Below are 23,002 nucleotides of genomic sequence, written 5' to 3'. Positions count from 1 at the left end.
TCAAACATAGCAGAAAAACTGTCTGCAGTATCGGCTGAGATGACACGCCTCTGAGACCTAACTTTCAAAGGATTAGGTTCAGGGATGAAGTCCAGGTTAAACAAAACAAGAGAATGATCACTCAGATGGACATCATGTACAGATACATTAGAAATGTCCAGGCCAAGAGTAAAAACTAAGTCCTAAGTGTGGCGTCTGTATTTATGCCCACTTTATTGAACCAGTCATTTTATTTTTATTTAATGTGTTCCATTTTTATAATGTATGCACTTAAAAAAAAGAAAATGTTTTAGTTTTATTTTCATGATATTTGTTCTATTAGGTGTTTATGATCGTTTGTTCATTATTTATAAAAGTTGTTTCAATTTATCTGTATGTTTTTTAGGAATAACTGTCATATTGCAGAGTTGTGTTCTTTTTCATACAGATTGTGTGTCAGCTCATGTCTGCGTACGGTAATTGCAGTATAGTTGTACTCATTCATTTGTATTATCGAGTCCACAACATTATTTCATGTGTAGAACGATGGCTGTTGTTATACCAAGACCACCAGATGGTACCAGTGTATGAAGTCATGAACGGGTGCATTAGTCCCACATACCCGTATCATGAGTTGTGTACTCGTACTATTAACTTGCATTGACGTAACTACACATTCATACTCGTGATCCAGAAGGCACGCATGCGTAATTGAAGACTTGTAGTCGTAAAAAAAAATAAAAGTTGACTATATTTTCTTAAGTACAACTTACTAAACACGACCTCTTGAATCTGCAGGCGAGTCAGATTAGTTTTGCACCTCGATCACTGCTGAAATAGGTGCATATATTCCACACACTCGTAGCATGAGATATGTACCTGTACTTCAAATATGTAACTACATATTTATACCCATAAAACACAACGCACACAAGTGTAATTGAAGTCGACTTTTTTTTAGGTTGACAAATGCTTGAATCTGTTCTGAATCACAACAGGAATAAAAAAAAAAACGAGCCGAGCGCGATCAAAGTATTGAACCTCGATCACCACTCGTAGCTTTCCTGAAGTGACGCGTAACTCTGCGCACCTTCCTTCAGTCAAGTGAACCCGAATCGACGTCTGAACGAAACCCGAGAACCGAATCCCTTGTAAGTTGTTCACAAAAACAGTAAAGGTTAAGACTACAGTAGAAATGACACATGTGTGACATCATCAGGTCTCAAGAGTGAGGCGTCGATTTCAGACCAAAACCTCCCTCAGATCGAACGCCCTCAGGCTTTCAAATAAAAAGTCTTCAGCCTTGAGACTTGACATGGTTAAACTATTAGTAATATCAGAACAACTTATCGTTTAATTCACCAATTGCCCTGATGACATCATCGGTCAGTAGAGTTCAGGGCTTGGCAGTAAAAACAAAAAAACACAGATCGATCCCAGACATTTTACCTTAGATCTCATGAACCGAGAGTCACTTCTCCAAAGCGTTGTGTAAAGAAACTTTAAACCACTTAAACACTTACAGTTATTTTCATCTTGCAACGTTAGCATTTCATTTATTATTAGAATAAAATATCAAAACGAGTGACCGTCTTTAAAAGAAGAACTGTAGACATACAAGACGACTGGGATTAATATCAGACGAACATCTACAACAGTGTGTTTTGAAAATAAAATGAAAAAAACTAGTTCTGGCTGCGAAGAGGGAGTTTGGACTTGTTCGGCGTCAACGAAGATTCAGCGTCTGCGGCTTTGGAGCGACTGGAGATCTTGAGCTCCTTCTTGCCTCCTTTCTTCTTCTGCAAACATCAATGACATCATTCAATCAGAACACTGATGACCTCGCCCGTCAATCAAACGTATCTGAAGGACAGCGAAGGCTCACCTTGAAGAAGGGAACCCTCTTGCTCTCGTTGAAGACCAGGTTCTCGTCTACGAAGGACGACTCGGTTGCGACACTCGAGTTGCATGTGCTAAGATCATCTTCCAGGGAGTCCTGAGGACGGAAGAGACTTTTTAAAAAACCTTCAGATTCAGAGTATAAATGCTGTGTTTCTTTATGTATAATCTCTCAAACACGTTCTAGAGACATTCATGAACGTGACAATGTTTCAAGCATTCTTGGACAGTTGGGGAAAAAAAAAGGAAATTGGAAACAAATTGTCTTTCGTTTAATAATATACCCTGATTGGATAGTTTTCCAACTGGTTTACCAAATCTTTTCTGTTTCCTTACATAAGTTGGTTTTATGCGTTTGAGCAAACGCACACGTTCACAGATTGTAATGCACATGTTTGTGTCGTTTAGACTATTGTAACAGTTTATTTAGTGTCTAAACAAGAAGGATCTTCTCGCCTGCAGTTCATACAAAACTCTGCAGCCAGAATTCTGAGCCGCTCTAGTAGAAGAACTCACATTTCTCCTTCAAACTCTTCACTGGCTGCCAGTTTCTTTCAGGATCAATTTTTGAAATTCAGATGTATACGTTTGAAACTCACATGGTCGACCTGGCTGATCTCTTGATCCTCCTGCAGCTGGTCCTCGTCCTCCTCGTCCTCCTCCTCCAGGGCCACTCGCGTCTCCTCTTGTTTCCTCCGTAAACTCTCCAGCAGCTCGCAGCGACTCTGGGACTTGGACACTGCTCTGGGATACGAAAACTCCCTCCGCTGGGGAGTTGAACCTGAAGGTGGCAAAGAAACATTTGAGGCTCTGAAGAACTATTGTCCAAATGTTTGTAGAAATGCTGTAGTTGCTAAAAGGTACTTCAGTATCACAAAGTTGTCCGCAAATCTTGGTGAACGAGTGAAGTTAACGTCTAAACTCAACTCTCCTGTCATGTAATAAATGTTCTTCTCTTCAAGACGCAGTAAGTTCCTCATCATGACCATGGTTTAAACTTATTACTTCATAAAGTTGCTCTGAAATCTGGGCGAACGAGAGGTTACAAGAGTCCATTATGACGTAATAATGGCTTCACTCCTCCAGCTGTAATCACGCCCCGCTTTGTTTATACAACAAGTCCTATGAAGGTGGAGGCTTGAGGGATTGATGATGCGCAATGACATACCTCCATGCTTGACCAATCACAGCCGAGTGGGTGTGGTTATGGTCAACAAGATTTAATCTCCAGAAAAACAGTGTTTTCAGTGGGCGGAGCTTCAGATCATTTTCTAATGTCAATACTTCACGTGAACCGTCTCTAGGCTGATGCTCGGAGGACGTTTAATGACCCGACGACCTTGTACGCGCGAGAACTGATCGTTAATCAAAGTCAAACCACGTCAGCTCGAGAGGGGGAACTTTGAGAGCCGAGTCTTACCCGTCGGGACGTCCTGCTGCAGCTCCTCCTGCAGGAAGCCTCGCACCAGCGTCTGACTCTCCTGCACCCGAGCGCCGATCTCCAGCAGCTGAGCGTCGAGCTCGCTCCGGTGCTCACGCGTCTGGTTCTGAGCGGCGACCAGAGAGTCCGTCATGTGTCCCGTCTGGACGCTCAGAGCCTCCTCCACCGACCGGCGCTGCTCGCTGCAGCTCGTCTGAACGCTCTGGACAAGATTCAACATGGATTCAACATGGATTCAACATGGATTCAACATGGATTCAACATGGATTCAACATGGATTCAACATGGATTCAACATGGATTCAACATGGATTCAACATGGATTCAACATGGATTCAACATGGATTCAACATGGATTCAACATGGATTCAACATGGATTCAACATGGATTCAACGTGAAACCAGGTCCGAACCGCTTTTTGATCAAACAGTGACGTAATAGAATGGTTTATACTTTGGTGCCATTACATTTATATACCTTTTATTTTTGCACTTTTTAATCCAACATTGTGTGGAAAATACTGTGTTCTTGCTTTTTGCACTTTTTTTTTTTTAACTGCAACAATTGAAGTTGGAAGTAACGGATATTTATGTAATATATTCTAGGGCTGAACGATGAATCGCGATATTGAAAAATGCAATTATTATTTCGCAGAGGTTGCGATTTTTATTTAATGTTCATTTCATTTTTCAAGCCGTCAAAATGACGCTTGAACAAGTTGATCAGTGACGTCTAGAGAAGCTAAAGAGCAGCATAAGAAACTAACGACAGTGTTTAACAACTTTACATCCTGACATCGTTACATTTGAATCCAGACGTGCGTCTGTCGTGTGTGTGTGTGTGTGTGTGTGTGTGCGCTCAAAGTTATGCAATCACACAATTTAAATTGTGTAAATGATCATATATTATTGAGAGTAAAAGAAAAGTTAAAAACTTAAACACACGAGAAACAAATATGCAGCAAGAAAAAGAAGAACGACTGACGTGTGTTTTCACTTTTCTTTACTCAGAAGTTTGTATGATTTATTATTGACTCATAATTATAAATGTTTACACGTTTAGCAAGTTTTTACACTAGTTTTTAGTATTTGCAGTGAATGCGTTTGTTTACAAGTGTAATTAAAGTAAGTAAATAAACCTTTATTTCAAGGTTTGCTTAATTTGCCTTGATCATAAAAATGACTTAATAACTTTATCTTGAGAATCAAAGAGAAATATATTTGAATTAATTGATTATTATTTTAAAAAAAAGAAAAAAAAAGCATAATAAAGGACATTGAAAAAATAATCGCTTAAATAATCGCAATATTTCGGAAAATAATAGAATTATATATTTTTCCAATAATCGTTCAGCCCTAAAATATTATTATACATTCGTTATATTGTCCGGTCCAGGTGTGTCGTTCAGTGCTTTGAGGTTTTTATGTTTACAGAACAAAAGTTTTATTTATGCATTTATATGTAACATGAATGAGTCAATCGATGAATCTCATTTCATTAAAAAAATGTCTTTACTATTATTACAATAATATGTCAAACTTTTATTCTATCAAATGATTTGTTGGTAAAACTAATATATAGTATAATGTGACAAAAAACAAACAACTGCATATCTTTACTTAATTAACAATTAATATAATAATTAAAATTAAAAATGTTCCCCAAAACCGCTCGTCACTGCTAATCAATGTATTTAACGCCCCGAGCACGAGTGTGTACCTGCTCCAGTGTCTGCGCCTCCGTTGAGATCTGGCTCAACTGAGCGAGTCGATCTCGTGCTTCATCCTCGGCTCGTTGCTTCATCCTGCCGCTGCGTTCCAGGTCTCGGTCCACCAGACCTGAGGGCGCACAGAAAACTGGCTGAACAATGTGTACAATTCTATCTCAACACAATCTGAGGAAACTGTCAAAAGCTTTTCCCGAGCCGGAGGAAGGAGTCGTACCGGAGACGGACTTGTGTAAGCCGGAGCAGTACCCCGACAGCTCGCCCAGAGTCTGCTGGTTCTCGTCGAGGCCGAGGCGCAGGGCGGACGCCAGCGAGCAGGAGGTGGAGGCGAGGACGCCGGCCTGCGAGGACGCCTGATGCTCCACCGAGCTGCAGCCGCTGGACCACAGAAACAAAGTGAAACCACCGAACTTTCTAAGGCTTCTCACACAACATCCTGCAGAAGAAGGTGTTTTTAAGACGGTCGTGTTCCGACTCACCTGCTGAAGCGATCCTGCAGACTCAGCAGGGATTTACCACAAGACTCCGAGGCGGAGTGAAGCTCCTCGTACTCTTTGTCGGTCTCTGCGCTGAGCCGGTTCAGCTGCTCCTGCAGACTCTGGATCGTCTGTTTGGTCGCCTGAAGAAAAAAAAAAAAATCAATTAAAAAGGAACTTAGAAAGTGTATTTTTAATGTTTTTTATCAATTAATTTGGTCAATTAGTCAGTTAAAAGTTTGGGTTAAGAAATATAAGGGCCACAAAACCAAATAAATTAAAATGGGTAAAAACCAATAACTTGATGAATTTAGGTTTGAAAAAGTAATTACATAATAGTAAAGATGTTTATGGGCTCATTACGTGTCGTAAGGCTGCACGATATATCGGAAAAATATCGTTACGTGCAATTTGCATATCGAAAACATAATTGATCATTTTTATTGTATAAATCAAGCATTTTTAAATCCGCACTTCGACCAATCAGTGTCAAGTTCTCTAAAGTTGTCGATTTGTACTTCTATGTCTCGTTGTCGTTTACGTCTCCGTCCGTCTGTGAACTGTGCGGCGCAGCTTGATAGGCTTGGTTGCTATGACGACGCGTCTTGGCTCAGTATATACACGGAAGTAATACTAACTTGTGATCTAGTCAAACACTAGTGATCCAGTCACTCGTCTCTTTCAACCTCCTTTGTTAAAGCAACATATTGTAAGAACTTTTCATCTCGTCTCAGTTGTTTTCTTATAAGATCGTGAACTTCCAAACAAACCTGTCCGTCTTCACCGTATGCTAACAAGCTAAGTTGTTTCATTGCTTCATTTATAAACCGTTATGTGTGCGTGTACAAGGAGGTGGATTTATTATTGATTTGGTGATATCTCGACGCGCCGGCGGCTCCTCTCTGATGTCGCTCAGTTTGGCGGGAAACTTATGCAAGTCCCGCCAAACTGCGCGGCTGCATTTTTATGGTGAAAATAAATAAATATTGCATTAATATCGAATATCGCACATATTTCCAATATAGTGCATCAAGATCATTTGAATCCGGATCTTACCCGTCTGTGGCGCTCCTGTGCTGCTCTCATGTCGTCGTTCAGCCGGTCCTGAGCCACCTGGACCGACTTCAGATGTTGCACAGTCTCCTCTCGTAACCGGGCCAAGTCCTGGACCAAATCCACGTAGAAAGAACCCATCTCCTTCATCGCCTCCACCTGAAGACATTCATTAGTTATTTTTCTGTCAGATGGAAATACGTTTCTTCAACACTTTTATTTCCCCCATTACAAGTTTCACTTGTGACCATCAAGAGCTTTTTAGGTATTTTGTGAAAAAACTGTTTTAAAAAAAATTGAACATCCTTTTTTTTTTTAAACATTGAAAAAAGTGAACGCCATTGTTATCTTTCTACTCTCTAGAGCAGGGGTCACAAACCCGTCCAGAACATAGACACACACATATAGACACACACACATATATACATACATATATATATATATATATATGCGTGTGTGTATAATATATATAATGGCCAAAATGGCCGCCCTGTCTACACACCGCTCTAATGCGCGACAGCAGTCGATTCGGTGTCTATGTATATATATATATATATATATAGCGGTGTGTAACATATATATATATATATATATATATATATATATATATATATACATAGACATATATATATATATATATACATATATACATAGACATATATATATATATATACACATATATACATATATATATATATACATAGACACCGAATCGACTGCTGTCGCGCATTAGAGCGGTGTGTATACAGGGCGGCCATTTTGGTACAGAGTCACTCGCTCCTACAGTGCATTACGTCTATAGAGGAACGATGTGTTTACATTATAAAAGTGATCATAAATCACCCATTTGTCTTTTTTCACAGGGTTTGATTTTCTAACCTCAGACCAGATAGACCGAAATTATTATATATATTTATAGTATTATAAAAAAACGAAATGAATTTGATAGATGAAACAAATACGGACCAAACCGTTTGAAAATCGGTCCAGAATTCAGTGAATAATTGTATTTTAAGATTGAGAAGTTCCTCCTTCCCTGTAGTTGTTAATGCGCCTCTGATGACACTGAACCAAGATGGCGCTCGCACACGCACACACGTTAACTACATGAGTGACTGGAAATCAACAAATTTTCAGACACAGAATCAGTTCGACTACATGTGCTTGACTGGTCGGATCCAAAACCTGCACCGTCTCGGCCCCTTTGAAACTGACCATTTATCTTATCATGTTTTCCAGAACCGACTCGGAGTCACAGAAGTCATTTGGTCTGAACTGCAGTACAACAGACGACTAGAGCCGAGAGGATCAAAAGTAGCGTCGTTCACAGACCTTATCGGCCAGAACCTGTTGAGCTTCAGTTGTGGTCTTCAGCGTGGCACTGAGCTCCTGAATGACAGGAAGACCCTTCAGAGTGCTGACCACCAGAACCTCCTCCATGTCCTGCTGATGCTCGTCCTGAAGAAAACGACAAGTTTGAGTTTCCTGGACCTTGAATACAACCTTATTCCGAATAGTTTGAAACCATCATGTCATGCTGTCTCAGGTTTCTACCGTTGAGATTCTAACGATAACTTCTCTCACCAGAAGGTCGAGAACTCTCCGTTTGTCCTTCAGACAAAGATCCTGCTGCTGCGTCAACTTCTCCTGACAGCTGGCCACGCCCTTCGCCACCACCTCCTTGAAGCCCCCGACCAGAGCGCCCACCGTGGTCAGCGCTCCCGTCAGCGCCGCCTCGTTCAGACCCAGGAGATCCTCTGCAGGAGATCGCTTGGATTAACCACACGACTGAGGAACGGAATTCACTTTTGTGGTGAAAAGCGGCCAGAAGAGAAGGTTCGTACCGACGGTCTGCGAGTAGCTGTTGATCATGTGGTTGTATTTGTGGCCCTGGACCTGCAGGCTGTGCTGGATGCTGCCCAGAGCTCCCTCCATCCTCTCGGCAAAACTCTGCTGCATCTGCTCGTTGTGTTGCTCCACCTGGAATCAACAAGAGTATCAGTTACACACAAGTGTGCTCAAGGCCTGGAGGGAGCAGCACTTTTAAATTAGTAATATACAATAATAATGATATTACTCATATTATAATATATATAGTAATAATTCTTTTTTTCTAATTTACATGCAAATATTGTCATTTTTCAGTTGCCATTAATCTTCCGGACGCTAGATGGCAGCAGTCATTACATCCCTTGCAGCTGAATGAACTTTAAATCCTAGCGGGAGTTTAGAGATGACTGAGGACGAGAGGATACAGTGACTCCAGCAGCTTTTAAAGCTGATGTTTGGACATATTTTGGTTTGAAAACAAATGAAAGCAGTTACTACTTTGTCAAGAGCCTTGTGGCCTGTAAATACTACAACACCAGAGTCAAGTACTGGACAATACTACACATATATACTTGTTACTACACTATCACAACACCAGAGTCAAGTACTGGACAATACTACACATATATCCTTGGTACTACACTATCACAACACCAGAGTCAAGTACTGGACAATACTACACATATATACTTGTTACTACACTATCACAACACCAGAGTCAAGTACTGGACAATACTACACATATATCCTTGTTACTACACTATCACAACACCAGAGTCAAGTACTGGACAATACTACACATATATATACACACTTGTTACTACACTATCACAACACCAGAGTCAAGTTCTGGACAATACTACACATATATATACTCGTTACTACACTATCGCAACACCAGAGTCAAGTACTGGACAATACTACACATATAATCCTTGTTACTACACTATCACAACACCAGAGTCAAGTACTGGACAATACTACACATATATATACTCGTTACTACACTATCGCAACACCAGAGTCAAGTACTGGACAATACTACACATATATATACTCGTTACTACACTATCACAACACCAGAGTCAAGTACTGGACAATACTACACATATATATACACACTTGTTACTACACTATCACAACACCAGACTCAAATACTGGACAATACCACAAATCTAAAGTATATTCGTATCTGCAGGATCACAATACATCGTATCGTGATTCTTATTTTATTGCCAATAAATACACCTTAATGTTAATGTGACATCATTTCATGTACAGAAGAGGTCGTAGAAGGAGCAGCAAGTGTTGTTGATGCATTTATATAAAATCATCTTCACCTTTTTCTTTCTGTCCAGCTTCCCGTGGAGTCCAGACACGTCGCTGGTGCTGGCGTCCACTGTGCTCAGCAGCTAAGAGAACAAACAAGAAGGTTCTAGAAACGTGATGGTGGTGGAGCCTGGAGATGGCTTCACCTGCTGACTGATGTTGTAAAGGTTTTCTTGGGCAGAGTTGAACTCTGAGCTGATGAACTCTTCCTCACTCAGCTTCTCTTTCGTCACGTGGAGCGTCTCGGTGGTTTTTATCAGACTAGAACGAAAACAGTCAAATTAAACCTGCAGATGTCGGCGACCTCGACGACGCTCTCCGTTTACAAACGTCACCTTTGCTGCTTCTCGTCCAACTCTTCTGAGCAGCGCTGCAGCTTCTCCTTACTGTCCACGAAGAGCTCGTTCACCTAGAGACGATAAAAAAGGCGTCACTTTCCAGACTCGTGCTGCTGATGAACACGTCTGTATCCAACCTTCTTGAGCTCCTCCTCCATGGCAGTGATGCGGTCGGTGTACTCTGTGATGTGACAATCTTGAGCGGTGATCTGACTCATCATGTGCCTGGTCACAGAGGTAGGAGGTCATCAACAAGTTTTACACAAAGAGCAGCACCGAGGAATCTCTAAACTGGTACAACTTAAGGGATGATTAACGTCAAAACTCGACTCTCCTGACATGTAGTGAATGTTCTTCAAGACGCAGTAAGTTCCTCATCATGACCATGTTTTACACTTTATTACTTTATAAAGTTGCTCTGAAATCTGGGCGAACGAGAGGTTACGAGAGTCCATTATGACGTAATAAAGGCTTCACTCCTCCTCCAGCTGTAATCACCCCCCTGCTTTGTTTATACAACGAGTCCCTTGGAGGTGGAGACTTCCGGGATTGATGACGCGCTGTGAAAAACCACCATATTTGACCAATCACAGCAGAGTGGGTGTGGTTATGGTCAACAAGATTTAATCTCCAGAACAACATCAGTGGGCGGAGCTTAAGATCATTTTCTAATGTCAATATTTCAATGAAAAGAGAGTTTTGTACAACTGATAATAGAGTCCAAATTCAATATAAGACGCACTTAAATCTACACATTTGTTGCACTTTAGGACTTTTAAAAACATTTTGAACACCATTGGAAATTTAATTTAAGACAATCAACCAAATTCAGTTTTTCCAAAATATTTACATTTTTAAACACAAAACAAGACTTTTTAGTCTGCAAAACAGTTTGATAAACCTCATAGCACTGATTTTAAAAGACAAAAATAAATGTCCTGACCAAGCAACATTTTAAATAAATGAAAGAAATGCTGCCATTTTTTTGTTGAGCTGAACATTAATTTATTAAAGCTGTAAACTTAACTTACTTTTTTTATTTTAACCTTGGTATTGAAGTATCAAACAAAAGAAATACTGGTGTTGGTATCGTCTCGTGGAATTTTTGTATCGTAACGACTCTAGTTTCCAGATTTTTTTTCCCGACTAAAGGATCATCAGAAGTCGTGTGGATTCACTTCACTCACTCGTAATTATCCGACGACAGGTAGACGCCGTTCTTCTCGCGAGCAGCTGTGAGGTCGCGCTTCAGACGCTCGATTTCCTCAGTGTACTCCTGAACACATCCAGGCATTTCTAAACGTCAGAGAAGAAAGAAAACGAGGGCTCGACTGTCGCCGCACGAACCTTGATGAGGGTCCTCTTGGTGAGCTTCTGGTTCACCTCAGGTTTGTTCATGATGTTTTTGGCACGGCTGGCGTACTCCAGAGTACTGAGAGTCTCCTGCGGGGTCAGAGCAAAACCTCGGGTCAGGATCGTGTTTAAGAAAAGAATAAAACGTTTTTTCTTTTACAGGAATCAAAGTCATATCATATTAGCAAGGGATTTAGGTGGCAGTTAACGGATGTTTTTCATATATACAAATATATATAAATAAAAACACAATAAAAGCGGGAAAAAATATTATTAAAAAGAACAATATGTTCATTTACGTTCATGATGTAAAAGCATTTTTGGTCATTTGGGGATTTTCAGGACCAAACAAACGATATAAAAATAAGTGTCATATACTGCAGGTATGTTAGAGGTGAAGTCGTGTCTCAGACTCTTACCTCCAGGTTGCTCGACGAAGGAGACACGGTGGCAATGATCGACGTCTTGGTTCGTCCTCCCAGCGAGTCCTGCAGGATCCTGGTCAACTTCGACTCCCTGCGAGAGAGAAAATTGAATCTCTAGTTATCAGAGAGAAAAATCGAATACATCTATCAATATATAGCTATATAAATGTGAGGACAAGAAAAGTAAGATGTTAAGACTTTGATTAAATTAAGTCTTACTCTTCAAGACGCAGTAAGTTCCTCATCATGACCATGTTCTGAACTTAAAAATTACTTTATAAAGTTGCTCTGAAATCTGGGCGAACGAGAGGTTACGAGAGTCCATTATGACGCAACAATGGCTTCACTCCTCCAGCCAGCTGTAATCGCGCCCTGCTTTGTTTACACAACGAGTCCCTTGGAGGTGGAGACTTCCGGGATTGATGACGCGCGGTGACAAAACTTGACATTTGACCAATCACAGCAGAGTCACGGCAAAGTGTTTTCAGTGGGCGGAGCTTGAGATCATTTTCTAATGTTAATATTTTAATTTAATGCAAAAATGTTTCTAAAGAAGCAAATTCTACAGTTATATTCCTGCTACATCTTCTATGTATATTGGAGCATCATTGAAAAAAGGAATAGCAGAAAAAACACAGTTCTTTTCAGGACCATTAAGACATGGACTAGATCATTACAGAATGTACAGTTTCAACTGGACCCGGCTCAGGTCTCCACATCAGAAGGTTCAGTTCCACAGGTGTGCGTTTCTACCTGTACGGCACGTGAGGTCTCTTCTCCACGAGCGCCGTGATGACTCGGCCCAGCGTCAGCAGAGATTGGTTGATGTTTCCGGCCTCACGGGCTCGTTTGTCCACGGCTCCCGACCGGCCGATGTTCTCGCTGCCGGCAAGATCCACCTGTGGAGGCGACATGTCCACCCGTCACTCACACTGAAGAACACCGAAGACGATCTGGATCCTGCTCCTCGTGTTGTAAACACACCAGGAGTGAAACCAGACGAGAGTCGACTCTCGGCTCAATTTACCAGGTTGAGTTTTCCGATCTTCACCAGCTCTTCTCCATCCAGAGTCATCTCCTTCATGTGGATGGTGACGGAGAAGACGGAGTGCGAACGACTGCAGACACGCGAGACCAGAACAAGTTGAATATCGTTCCTACACAACAGCGTGAGAACCCACAGTCTTCTCTCGAGTACCTGGAGTAGGCGTTCATCAGCGTGGAGGCCGTCTTCCTCTTGGCGGCTCCTCGCTCCAGGATCTGATACACTTCATTTTTGTTGTGAACCGTGATCTCCTCCAGTCCCTTGACCACCACGCCTCGCTGGACGAAACATACATCGTGTCAACGTCTTCACGGGTTAACAGTTTTAAAAATCAATAACTTTTTCTCATTTCTCTCCTCCGCGTGCAGACGATAGACTGTGGTGTCGATACAGTTTTGAATACTGCTACAGTGACCCGCAGAGGACCACGATAGACCCACAGAAGACCACGACGACGACCCTCTAGAGGACCACGACGGTGACTCGCAGAGGACCACGACGGTGACCCTCTAGAGGACCACGATGGTGACTCGCAGAGGACCACGACGGTGACCCTCTAGAGGACCACGACGGTGACTTTTTAGAGGACCACGATAGACCCACAGAAGACCACGACGGTGACCCGCAGAGGACCACGACGGTGACTTTTTAGAGGACCACGATAGACCCACAGAAGACCACAAAGGTGACCCGCAGAGGACCACGACGGTGACTTTTTAGAGGACCACGATAGACCCACAGAAGACCACAAAGGTGACCCGCAGAGGACCACGACGACGACCCTCTAGAGGAACACGACGGTGACCCGCAGAGGACCACGATAGACCCACAGAAGACCACAAAGGTGACCCGCAGAGGACCACGACGGTGACTTTTTAGAGGACCACGATAGACCCACAGAAGACCACAAAGGTGACCCGCAAAGGACCACGACGGTGACCCTCTAGAGGACCACGACGGTGACCCTCTAGAGGACCACGACGGTGACTTTTTAGAGGACCACGATAGACCCACAGAAGACCACAAAGGTGACCCGCAAAGGACCACGACGGTGACCCTCTAGAGGACCACGACGGTGACTTTTTAGAGGACCACGATAGACCCACAGAAGACCACAAAGGTGACCCGCAAAGGACCACAACGGTGACCCTCTAGAGGACCACGACGGTGACTTTTTAGAGGACCACGATAGACCCACAGAAGACCACGATGGTGACCCGCAGAGGACCACGACGGTGACTTTTTAGAGGACCACGATAGACCCACAGAAGACCACAAAGGTGACCCGCAGAGGACCACGACGGTGACTTTTTAGAGGACCAAGATAGACCCACAGAAGACCACAAAGGTGACCCGCAGAGGACCACGACGGTGACCCGCAGAGGACCACGACGGTGACCCGCAGAGGACCACGACGGTGACCCTCTAGAGGACCACAACGGTGACCCGCAGAGGACCACGATAGACCCACAGAAGACCACAAAGGTGACCCGCAGAGGACCACGACCGTGACCCTGTAGAGGGCCACGACGGTGACTTTTTAGAGGACCACGACAGGTAAAAGGATTTTAAGTTTGCCTTATAGCGGAAAAATACGGTTGTTGAGATTTATCCGTCATATGCTACTCCAAAGACACTGTGTGATCTAAAATAACTTAATATATACATTAAATAATAATAAAAAATGAAGATAAATGAATTCCTCTAATTAATTCATCACTTATTTCCAGAGGAGCAACAAGAAAAGGAAACAAAATGAAAGATAATTAGAAAGTTATTGTAAAAAATGAATAAATGGCAACATCAGATCATTTCATCTGCACCAGATCAACTTGTTATTTTTAAATGCAGACGAGCTGCAGACACGAAAAGACTCGCACCTTGTTGCGAGGGTCGTCAAACAGCTGCAGGCGCTCGCTGACGTCCTCGGACGGACTCAGCAGATCGAACAGCTCCTCGTTGTAGATCTCCAGCAGAGAGACCTTCACGGAGAACTCGGTGCCGTTCTCGGAGAGCTTCTCGAAGATCTGGTGCAGCGTGCGGGGGATGATACCGGCCAGCGGGTCCTGAACCACAATTCATCATGTAAAAAAATTGAAAGATTTATTTTTTAATATTACAACAAACCTCCTCCCAAGTAAACTGGCCATCTGGACTCCGCTCGCCCTCCATCGTGAAGGTCTTTCCTGTTCCCGTCTGACCATATCTGGATGAAACACACGTTTCTTTAGGATTACATGCAATTCATTTGGTAAAAAAACGATGTTTTCCACTCAGATTTGTACCCAGAAAATCAGCATCATCCATCGTCATCAACATCTTTGCAACTTACGCGAACACAGTGCAGTTGTAGCCCATGATGACCTCGTCCAGGATGGGACAGACGACGCTTCTGTAAACCTCGATCTGTTTGGCAGCCGCACCGAACACCTGCAGCACGTCAATGAAACGTGTCAGATCAGTCTTGAAAACTGAAATGATCCTTTCCTCTTATACAGTTCATTTTCCTGATCAACTTGTACACACTTTAATGACGGAGATGATGTTCATGTGGCAACAGTTTGTATTATATTAGGGATGGATGAATATTTGTCGGTTTCCGCTTATGACTGGGTAATAACATCTTGAAAACAGTAATACAAGTTATTTATTTTAATTAATACACTCACTGGTGACAAGAGATCACTGGATAAACTACATCATGATGATGACATCATCCTTTCAACACTGTTATCAGTGAACAGAGAAGCAGATGGAGCACGAATGCTCCTCCCATGATGCAACACTAATAGACTCAGGAACTCATTCATTCTTTGCGTTATTAGATTATTTCATTCCGAGTTTGGAGGCAGGAGTGGAAAGATGATATTCTATGTTAATCTTTGATCCATGTTCCTTATACTTAGATTAAGATCGTGTCATCGTGCACTATTTTTATTGAACTTTGTTCTTGTTTCATGAATCTATCAATCGCCTCTGTTGTTGTGAGCTGGAAAAACAGTTTCCTCAAGTAGACCTCCAGAGGGATCAATAAAGTGTATCCATCCATTTACACAAGCTTACATAATTAAATAACTCCATGCGCTTCATTAAATGAATATTTAAAGTATATATATAACGAATAACAACTTTCATATCAGCATCTCCATTTTGTCAAATGATAATCCTCATTTATTTAAGATTATTTTCTTTGTAAATCCTAGTGTTATATTTTTATTAGTAAGTCATTTGAGAATGACTTGAGACTATAAACAATCAGACACTGTTAGGTTAAGTCAGGCTTCAGGGTGTGTTTTGTACACAAGCATTTATATTTATTGATCAAAACAAAATAGATATAATAGATTAGACTCACCATGTCAAAGCAGTATGTTTTCCTGGACGCCTTGTCGTTCATCCCTCCGGTTCTCACCACCACCTCTTTTCTGTTTACGTCACATTCCACGACGCCGTGCGACGCCTTGCGCTCCATCGTGTTAAAAGGCCTGAGTGGAAACATGTTTTCAACGTCGTCCTCGCGTGACATATCATCCAAGTGTGTTCTGGTACGAGCCCGTTACTGATGCCTCACAAACCCATTTGATTAAAACCAACTACAGGTAGTTTAAACCGAGAGAGTGGAGAATATTGAGAGTCATCGTGTGTTCTATATCGTAGTGATTGTGTCGTTATTTGGACTGTAGATTTGTGTCCGTCAGCAATACAATAAGATTTCTGGTAGTTGACGTGAAGCCTGTGATTATTTATATATATATATATATATATATATATATATATATATATAAGCAACAGAATAGGAACCAGTTTGTCAAACTAACAGATGTTCATCTGGGTTCCCACAGCTTAAGGCATCTTAAGTTCAAGACAAATATCATTTTAAATTTAATAACTAACTGAAAATTAACCAAAATACAACAATATTTAATTGTTTATTTAACTTTAATACGACATTTAAGTCAACTGAAAAAATTTCCTTGAAATCGAATTGTGTTGCCTTTGAAATTATCAATTGTTCTCATGTATATTTGAAACAAATAAAATACATTTATCCACCATTTGTTGACATTTAACTTTAGAAAATTTGATTGAAGACATCAAGACACAGTACAATAGTTTCATGACTTAAATGTCTTTAAGACTTTTTCAAAAAACCCTGGACACTTGAAACAGTGCGTGTGAATCCTTTAGTACGTTTTAAGATGTGACACATGAACATTATGTAAAGTTTAATCCACTGATCAACAATAATACTTTACTCAATAGTGTGGTCTGAACATCTGTGATGCAACAGTGCAGCGTTACAGCTGCAAAACAGATGTACAGTGACGTCAGACTGCTTTGACGTCACTCTAATGTTCTTTAACATATTTATTTGACAGTAAGTGTCAAAAACCAACATGTCCACGTCTGTAACTCAGAGTCAAGGACGTACCTGCATCTGACAACCACCTGGATGTTCCTGCCTTTCTCCTCCCGTCTGCTTCCATTGTGAGAAGCCATGATCGCAGGCTTGTTTAGAGCCTCAAAAACAGCCTAAAATGAAACATTAAATCAAAATAAGGGGAAAAAAGCCAGTTAGCTCGAGGATGCTAACATGGACGAGCTAACGGTGTGTTGATGTCAACACCGCAGCAAACCAAACAAACGACTCACCACAAGTTGACTGAACGCCAGACACAGTTATCTTGATGTTGTAAACTCTTCCCAAATGTTAACTGTTCTTTCGTTTAGTTGCTGTTTTTTTTTTTGCTCGCCAGAGACAGTTTCTGTGGCGCTTAAAACGAACCTCACCGAGCTTTCAAGCACAAGTTTTAAATTTGAATCGACCAATCAGAGTATCGTCACGTGAGAAGCGTTCGATCCGATTGGTCGGCGCAGTCGGGACACGCCCACAGGGAGGAGGAGGCAGCGACTGAAAACAGATGTAGGGACATTCTATTGCCGCAAGAGGGCGACGTTGTGTGTAGAGAACGTGTTTACATCTTTTCTTCCTAACAACGAAATAAATTAATTTCAAAACAAAATGTTTAGATTTTTAATTCAGTATTAATTTAGTATTTTTAATGCTCGTCGTGTTTTGAATGTTAAACATATTAACTTCAAACATTAAACTTAACGCTTGTGTTATGTCAGGGTCAAGATGACCCGGTGGCTCGAAAACGAATATGTTTGTGGTATCCCTTGTGTTGTCTTTGGGTCAAGATGACCCGGAGGTCAGAAAACGAATATGTTTGTGGTATCCCTTGCATTGTCTTTGGGTCAAGATGACCCGGTGGCCTGAAAACAAATATGTTTGTGGTATCCCTTGTGTTGTCTTTGGGTGATGATTACCCGGTGGCCTGAAAACAAATATGTTTGTGGTATCCCTTGTGTTGTCTCTGGGTCAAGATGACCCGGTGGCCTGAAAACAAATGTGTTTGAGGTATCCCTTGCATTGTCTTTGGGTCAAGATGACCCAGTGGCCTGAAAACAAATATGTTTGTGGTATCCCTTGTGTTGTCTGTGGGTCAAGATGACTTGGTGGCCTGAAAAAAAATGTGTTTGAAGTATCCCTTGTGTTGTTTTTGGGTCAAGATGACCCAGAGCCCGAAAACAAATATGTTTGTGGTATCCTTTGTGTTGCCTTTGGGTCAAGATGACCCGGAGGTCCGAAAACAAATATGTTTGAGGTATCCCTTATGTTGTCTTTGGGTCTATATTACCCGGTGGCCTGAAAACAAATATGTTTGTGGTATCCCTTGTGTTGTCTAAGGGTCAAGATGACCTGGAGGTCCGAAAACAAATATGTTTGAGGTATCCCTTGTGTTGTCTAAGGGTCAAGATGACCTGGAGGTCCGAAAACAAATATGTTTGAGGTATTCCATGTGTTGTCTCTGGGTCAAGAGGACTTGGTGGATCTGAAAACAAATGTGTTTGTAGTATCCCTTGTGTTGTCCCTGGGTCAAGATGACCCAGTGGCCCAAAAACAAATATGTTTGTTGTATCCCTTGTGTTGTCTCTGGGTCAAGATGACTCGGTGGCCTGAAAACAAATGTGTTTGTGGTATCCCTTGTGTTGTCTCTGGGTGAAGGTGACCCGAAGGCCTGAAAACAAATGTCTTTGAGGTATCCCTTGTGTTGTCTCTGGGTCAAGATTACTCGGTGGCCTGAAAACAGATGTGTTTGTGGTATCCCTTGTGTTGTCTCTGGGTCAAGATGACCCAGTGGCCCGAAAACAATTTAAACTCGTCCAACATTGGTGACATTTGTGTAGTGACAGCATTTTACAAAAAAAAATACATATACATTATATGAAGATAAACATACACATATGAAAAATAACAAAAACAACAATTCAATAAATAAAGATGACAAGAAAACAATGATAACAACTAATAAAATAATAATAATAATAATAATAATATCTAAAATAGAGGTACATTTGAACACACTACTAAAGTACTCAAGTACTTATATTCTCATTTCAACCCTAAGACAGCACATGTTTTACATTTATTTAAATATTGCTTTTAAATATTTATTTTAAAATATTTAAAATACTTTTGTTCAGCCCAAGTTTTGTATAAATAATGTATAATATAATAATAATATATATAAACACCTCCTCCTTCACACTGCATTATATCTCCTCGTATAAAGAGTGACACTAAACTAAACTAACTAACACTAAACGTTCACCTCAAGAGATCATCGTCCGACTAGAACATGAACCTTCTCTCGTCATCATTACTTCAGCATCAGCTCCAGCTTCGTTGATTATGAATATTTCTCTCGAATGAAGTCATTTATTCACGTCACGGCCTTTCAAGCGTTCCACGGAATCACGTCTGTTCCAGGGTTTCTAGAGTGACCAGTGGTGAGCAGCCATCCATCTGCTGCGCACTGTCCACCCACTCAGACCCCTGAGGAGGCCGGGGGAGGTGGACCTTTGAGCTCCTCAGACCCTTGAACACACACATGTGCACACACACACACACACACATGTGCACACACACACACACACATGTGCACACACACACACACACATGTACACACACACATGTGCACACACACACACACACACACACAAACACACACACACACACGTGCACACACGATTTAGAACGAACAAAGACTGACATGAAATTCATACCTTAATATTTGGAAACATCTTTTAAATATACTTAATTTGAATTGAACCCAAATCAAATATAAAACTGAGATTTACTTGGATTATCAGAATCAGAATTATCAGTGTGTTCTTTTATTTCAACCTTTTATCCTGTTTTCCGTTTTACTTTAAAGTTTCTGATACTGATTCTGTTTCTGTTCCTGATTCTGATTCTGATTCTGATTCTGATTCTGATTCTGATTCTGATTCCGTTTCCGTTTCTAATTCTGTTTCTGATTCTGATTCTGATTCTGATTATGTTTCTGTTTCTGTTTCTGTTTCTAATACTGTTTCTGTTTCCGATTCAGGTTCCGGTTCCGGTTCTGGTTCCGATTCCGATTCCGATACCGATTCCGTTTCCGCTTCCGTTTCCGATTCCGCTTCCGTTTCCGATTCTGTTTCTAATTCTGTTTCTAATTCTGTTTCTAATTCTGTTTCTAATTCTGTTTCTAATTCTGTTTCTGAATTTAATTTTGATTCTGTTTCCGCTTCTGATTCTGTTTCTGATTCTGATTCTGATTCTGATTCTGTTTCTGTTTCTGATACTGATACTGATACTGATTCTGTTTCTGATTCTGATTCTGATTCTGATTCTGTTTCTGTTTCTGATTCTGATTCTGATTCTGATACTGATACTGATACTGATACTAATTCTGATTCTGTTTCTGATTCTGATTCTGATTCTAATTCTGATTCTGTTTCTGTTTCTGTTTCTGTTTCTGAATCTAATTCTGATTATGTTTCGGCTTCTGATTCTGTTTCTGATTCTGAATCTGATTCTGATTCTGATTCTAATTCTGATACTGATACTGATACTGAAACTGATACTGATACTGATACTGATACTGATTCTGATTCTGATTCTGTTTCTGTTTCCGATTCCGATTCCGATTCCGATTCCGATTCCGATACCGATACCGATACCGATTCCGATTCCGATTCTGATTCTGATACTGATACTGATACTGATACTGATACTTATTCTTATTCTTATTCTGATTCTGATTCTGATTCTGTTTCTGTTTCTGATTCTAATTCTAATTCTGATTCTGTTTCTGAATCTAATTCTGATTATGTTTCGGCTTCTGATTCTGTTTCTGTTTCTGATTCTGATTCTGATTCTGATTCTGATACTGATACTGATTCAGTTTCCGATTCCGATTCCGATTCCGATACCGATACCGATACCGATTCCGTTTCCGGTTTCCGGTTTCCGATTCCGATACCGATTCCGTTTCCGTTTCCGATTCCGATTCCGATACCGATTCCGATTCCGATTCCGATACCGATACCGATACCGATACCGATACCGATTCTGTTTCTGTTTCTGTTTCTGTTTCTGTTTCCGATTCCGATACCGATACCGATACCGTTTCCGATTCCGATTCCGATTCCGATACCGATACCGATACCGATTCCGATTCCGATACCGATACCGATTCCGATACCGATACCGATACCGATTCCGATTAGGATACCGATACCGATACCGATACCGATACCGATACCGATTCTGATACTGATACTGATACTGATACTGATACTGATACTGATTCTGATTCTGAAAAAATGTAATCGTTCTACTGAATCTGTTCAAGTGTTTCTCCGCGATGAGAGATAGACCCTGGAAATCTAATCTAATCTAAGGGAGGAAGGATTACATCATCATCCCAATTTAAATAATACAATTTAAAAAAATCCCAAATTCAAAGAAGTGCAAAGAAAATTCATTCATTCATTCATTCATTCATTTTCTGGCGTTTTATCCCTTGTGGGGGTCGCAGGGAGACTGGAGTCCATCCCAGTATCATAGGGCGAGAGGCAGGGGACACCCTGGACAGGACGCCAGTCTGTCTCAGGACACACAAAAGACACACAACCATTCACACACACATAACAAAAAAATATCCTTTTTAATGGTGTGAACTTTGACAGATTTGTTTCATTTAAAATCACAAAGAAATAACGTTGATCCTATTGAACGTGAGTCAGATGTTCTTCGCCTCCGTCGCCGCGGCCGCACTCTACTCTTCACTTCTCCCTCCTCGACCTTCTTCGACGTCAGCCTCGCAACTCTGGAGCGAAGTGAGCGAGAACAATCGTTTCTCTCTCTCTCTCTCTCTCTCTCACTCTCACTCCCACTCAGACCCCGGGTGACGGTGACCCGGGCCCGACACCTCTTTTCTTTTTTCTGGGGCAGAAGGACGGACTCGCCTCAGGAGTCGCTGGACGTCGACCGGATCACCAGGAACCCCTCGTTCTTCTGCTCCACCGTGGTCTTCCCTCCAGCGCGGCCCGAGGAGGACGTCGACGTCGTCGCTGAAGGAACTCTTTCTCTCGTCGACCCAGTGAGTGCTTTTGTTCATCACTTCTGCTCCGAGCTCTTTGGATTCATCTTTTAAATCAGTAGATTTGACTTTTAAAATCTCATAAATACATCAGAACATCAGGTTTGATGCTGTTTTAACTGCATTTCTGGGTCCATTTCTCTTTTGAAGTGAGTTTCAAATGTAAATAACTGGAAAATAATTGACATGTTTTTTAAATATTTAAATCCTAAACATGAAATTAAGTTTCTTTTTGTTCGTCTTCAACCTTAAAATGAGTTAAAATCGACGTTTAGTTGCAAATAAATCAAGTTTTGAGAGTCGATGAAACTAAAAAACACCTGAAATTAAACACTGACGACCAAATGTTCCGTTTAAAAATCATACTCGATCTAAAACAATATACTTTATAAAGCAGTTAAAATAATAATAAGATATTTATAGCTATCCTTGAATTTGTCTTTTCCTCCAAAGGTGAACAAAGAGGTGAAAGAAAAGTGAATAAATAAATGAAAGTCATAATATGGTTTTAAACTATTATGTTCAGATTATCTTCCATGACGTGAACAAAGAGAATATTTTCTACATCTTTGTTGTCGTTTAAATCAATAAATATAAATATAAAATGCCAT

General features: G+C 41.1%; 1 protein-coding gene across 1 annotated transcript; it reads right to left on the bottom strand.

Annotated features, from left to right (window-relative positions):
- Positions 1-1,466: 1,466 nt before the first annotated feature.
- kif11 (kinesin family member 11) lies at positions 1,467-17,685 on the bottom strand. The gene is made up of 27 exons (XM_087803387.1): positions 17,548-17,685; positions 17,327-17,427; positions 16,250-16,379; positions 15,227-15,324; positions 15,022-15,100; positions 14,775-14,960; positions 13,048-13,172; positions 12,877-12,967; positions 12,603-12,748; positions 11,844-11,940; positions 11,419-11,514; positions 11,259-11,347; positions 10,209-10,296; positions 10,069-10,142; positions 9,880-9,994; positions 9,745-9,816; positions 8,419-8,554; positions 8,159-8,331; positions 7,907-8,032; positions 6,578-6,733; positions 5,525-5,664; positions 5,263-5,423; positions 5,039-5,157; positions 3,299-3,521; positions 2,478-2,659; positions 1,865-1,975; positions 1,467-1,778 (listed from the first exon to the last, which is right to left on the bottom strand). Exons 2-27 carry the CDS (start codon positions 17,392-17,394, stop codon positions 1,665-1,667), a joined length of 3,195 nt encoding a protein of 1,064 aa, XP_087659513.1. The 5' UTR covers positions 17,395-17,427; positions 17,548-17,685; the 3' UTR covers positions 1,467-1,664.
- Between the last annotated feature and the right edge of the window lie 5,317 nt (positions 17,686-23,002).

This window comes from Callionymus lyra, chromosome 11 (genome assembly GCF_982586985.1).
Source record: "Callionymus lyra chromosome 11, fCalLyr1.hap1.1, whole genome shotgun sequence".
Taxonomy (NCBI): domain Eukaryota; kingdom Metazoa; phylum Chordata; class Actinopteri; order Syngnathiformes; family Callionymidae; genus Callionymus; species Callionymus lyra.
This window is presented reverse-complemented; position numbering and strand designations above follow the sequence as displayed.

Bases quoted from the DNA above. Each gene is read 5' to 3' on its own strand.
- kif11 (XM_087803387.1), bottom strand. From the start codon at position 17,394: ATGGCTTCTCACAATGGAAGCAGACGGGAGGAGAAAGGCAGGAACATC. The intron at 12,749-12,876 runs GTAAATTGAGCC...TCGCCTCCACAG, and splicing joins AGATCGGAAAACTCAACCTG to GTGGATCTTGCCGGCAGCGA. The intron at 9,995-10,068 runs GTGACGTTTGTA...TTTTCGTTCTAG, and splicing joins TTGGACGAGAAGCAGCAAAG to TCTGATAAAAACCACCGAGA.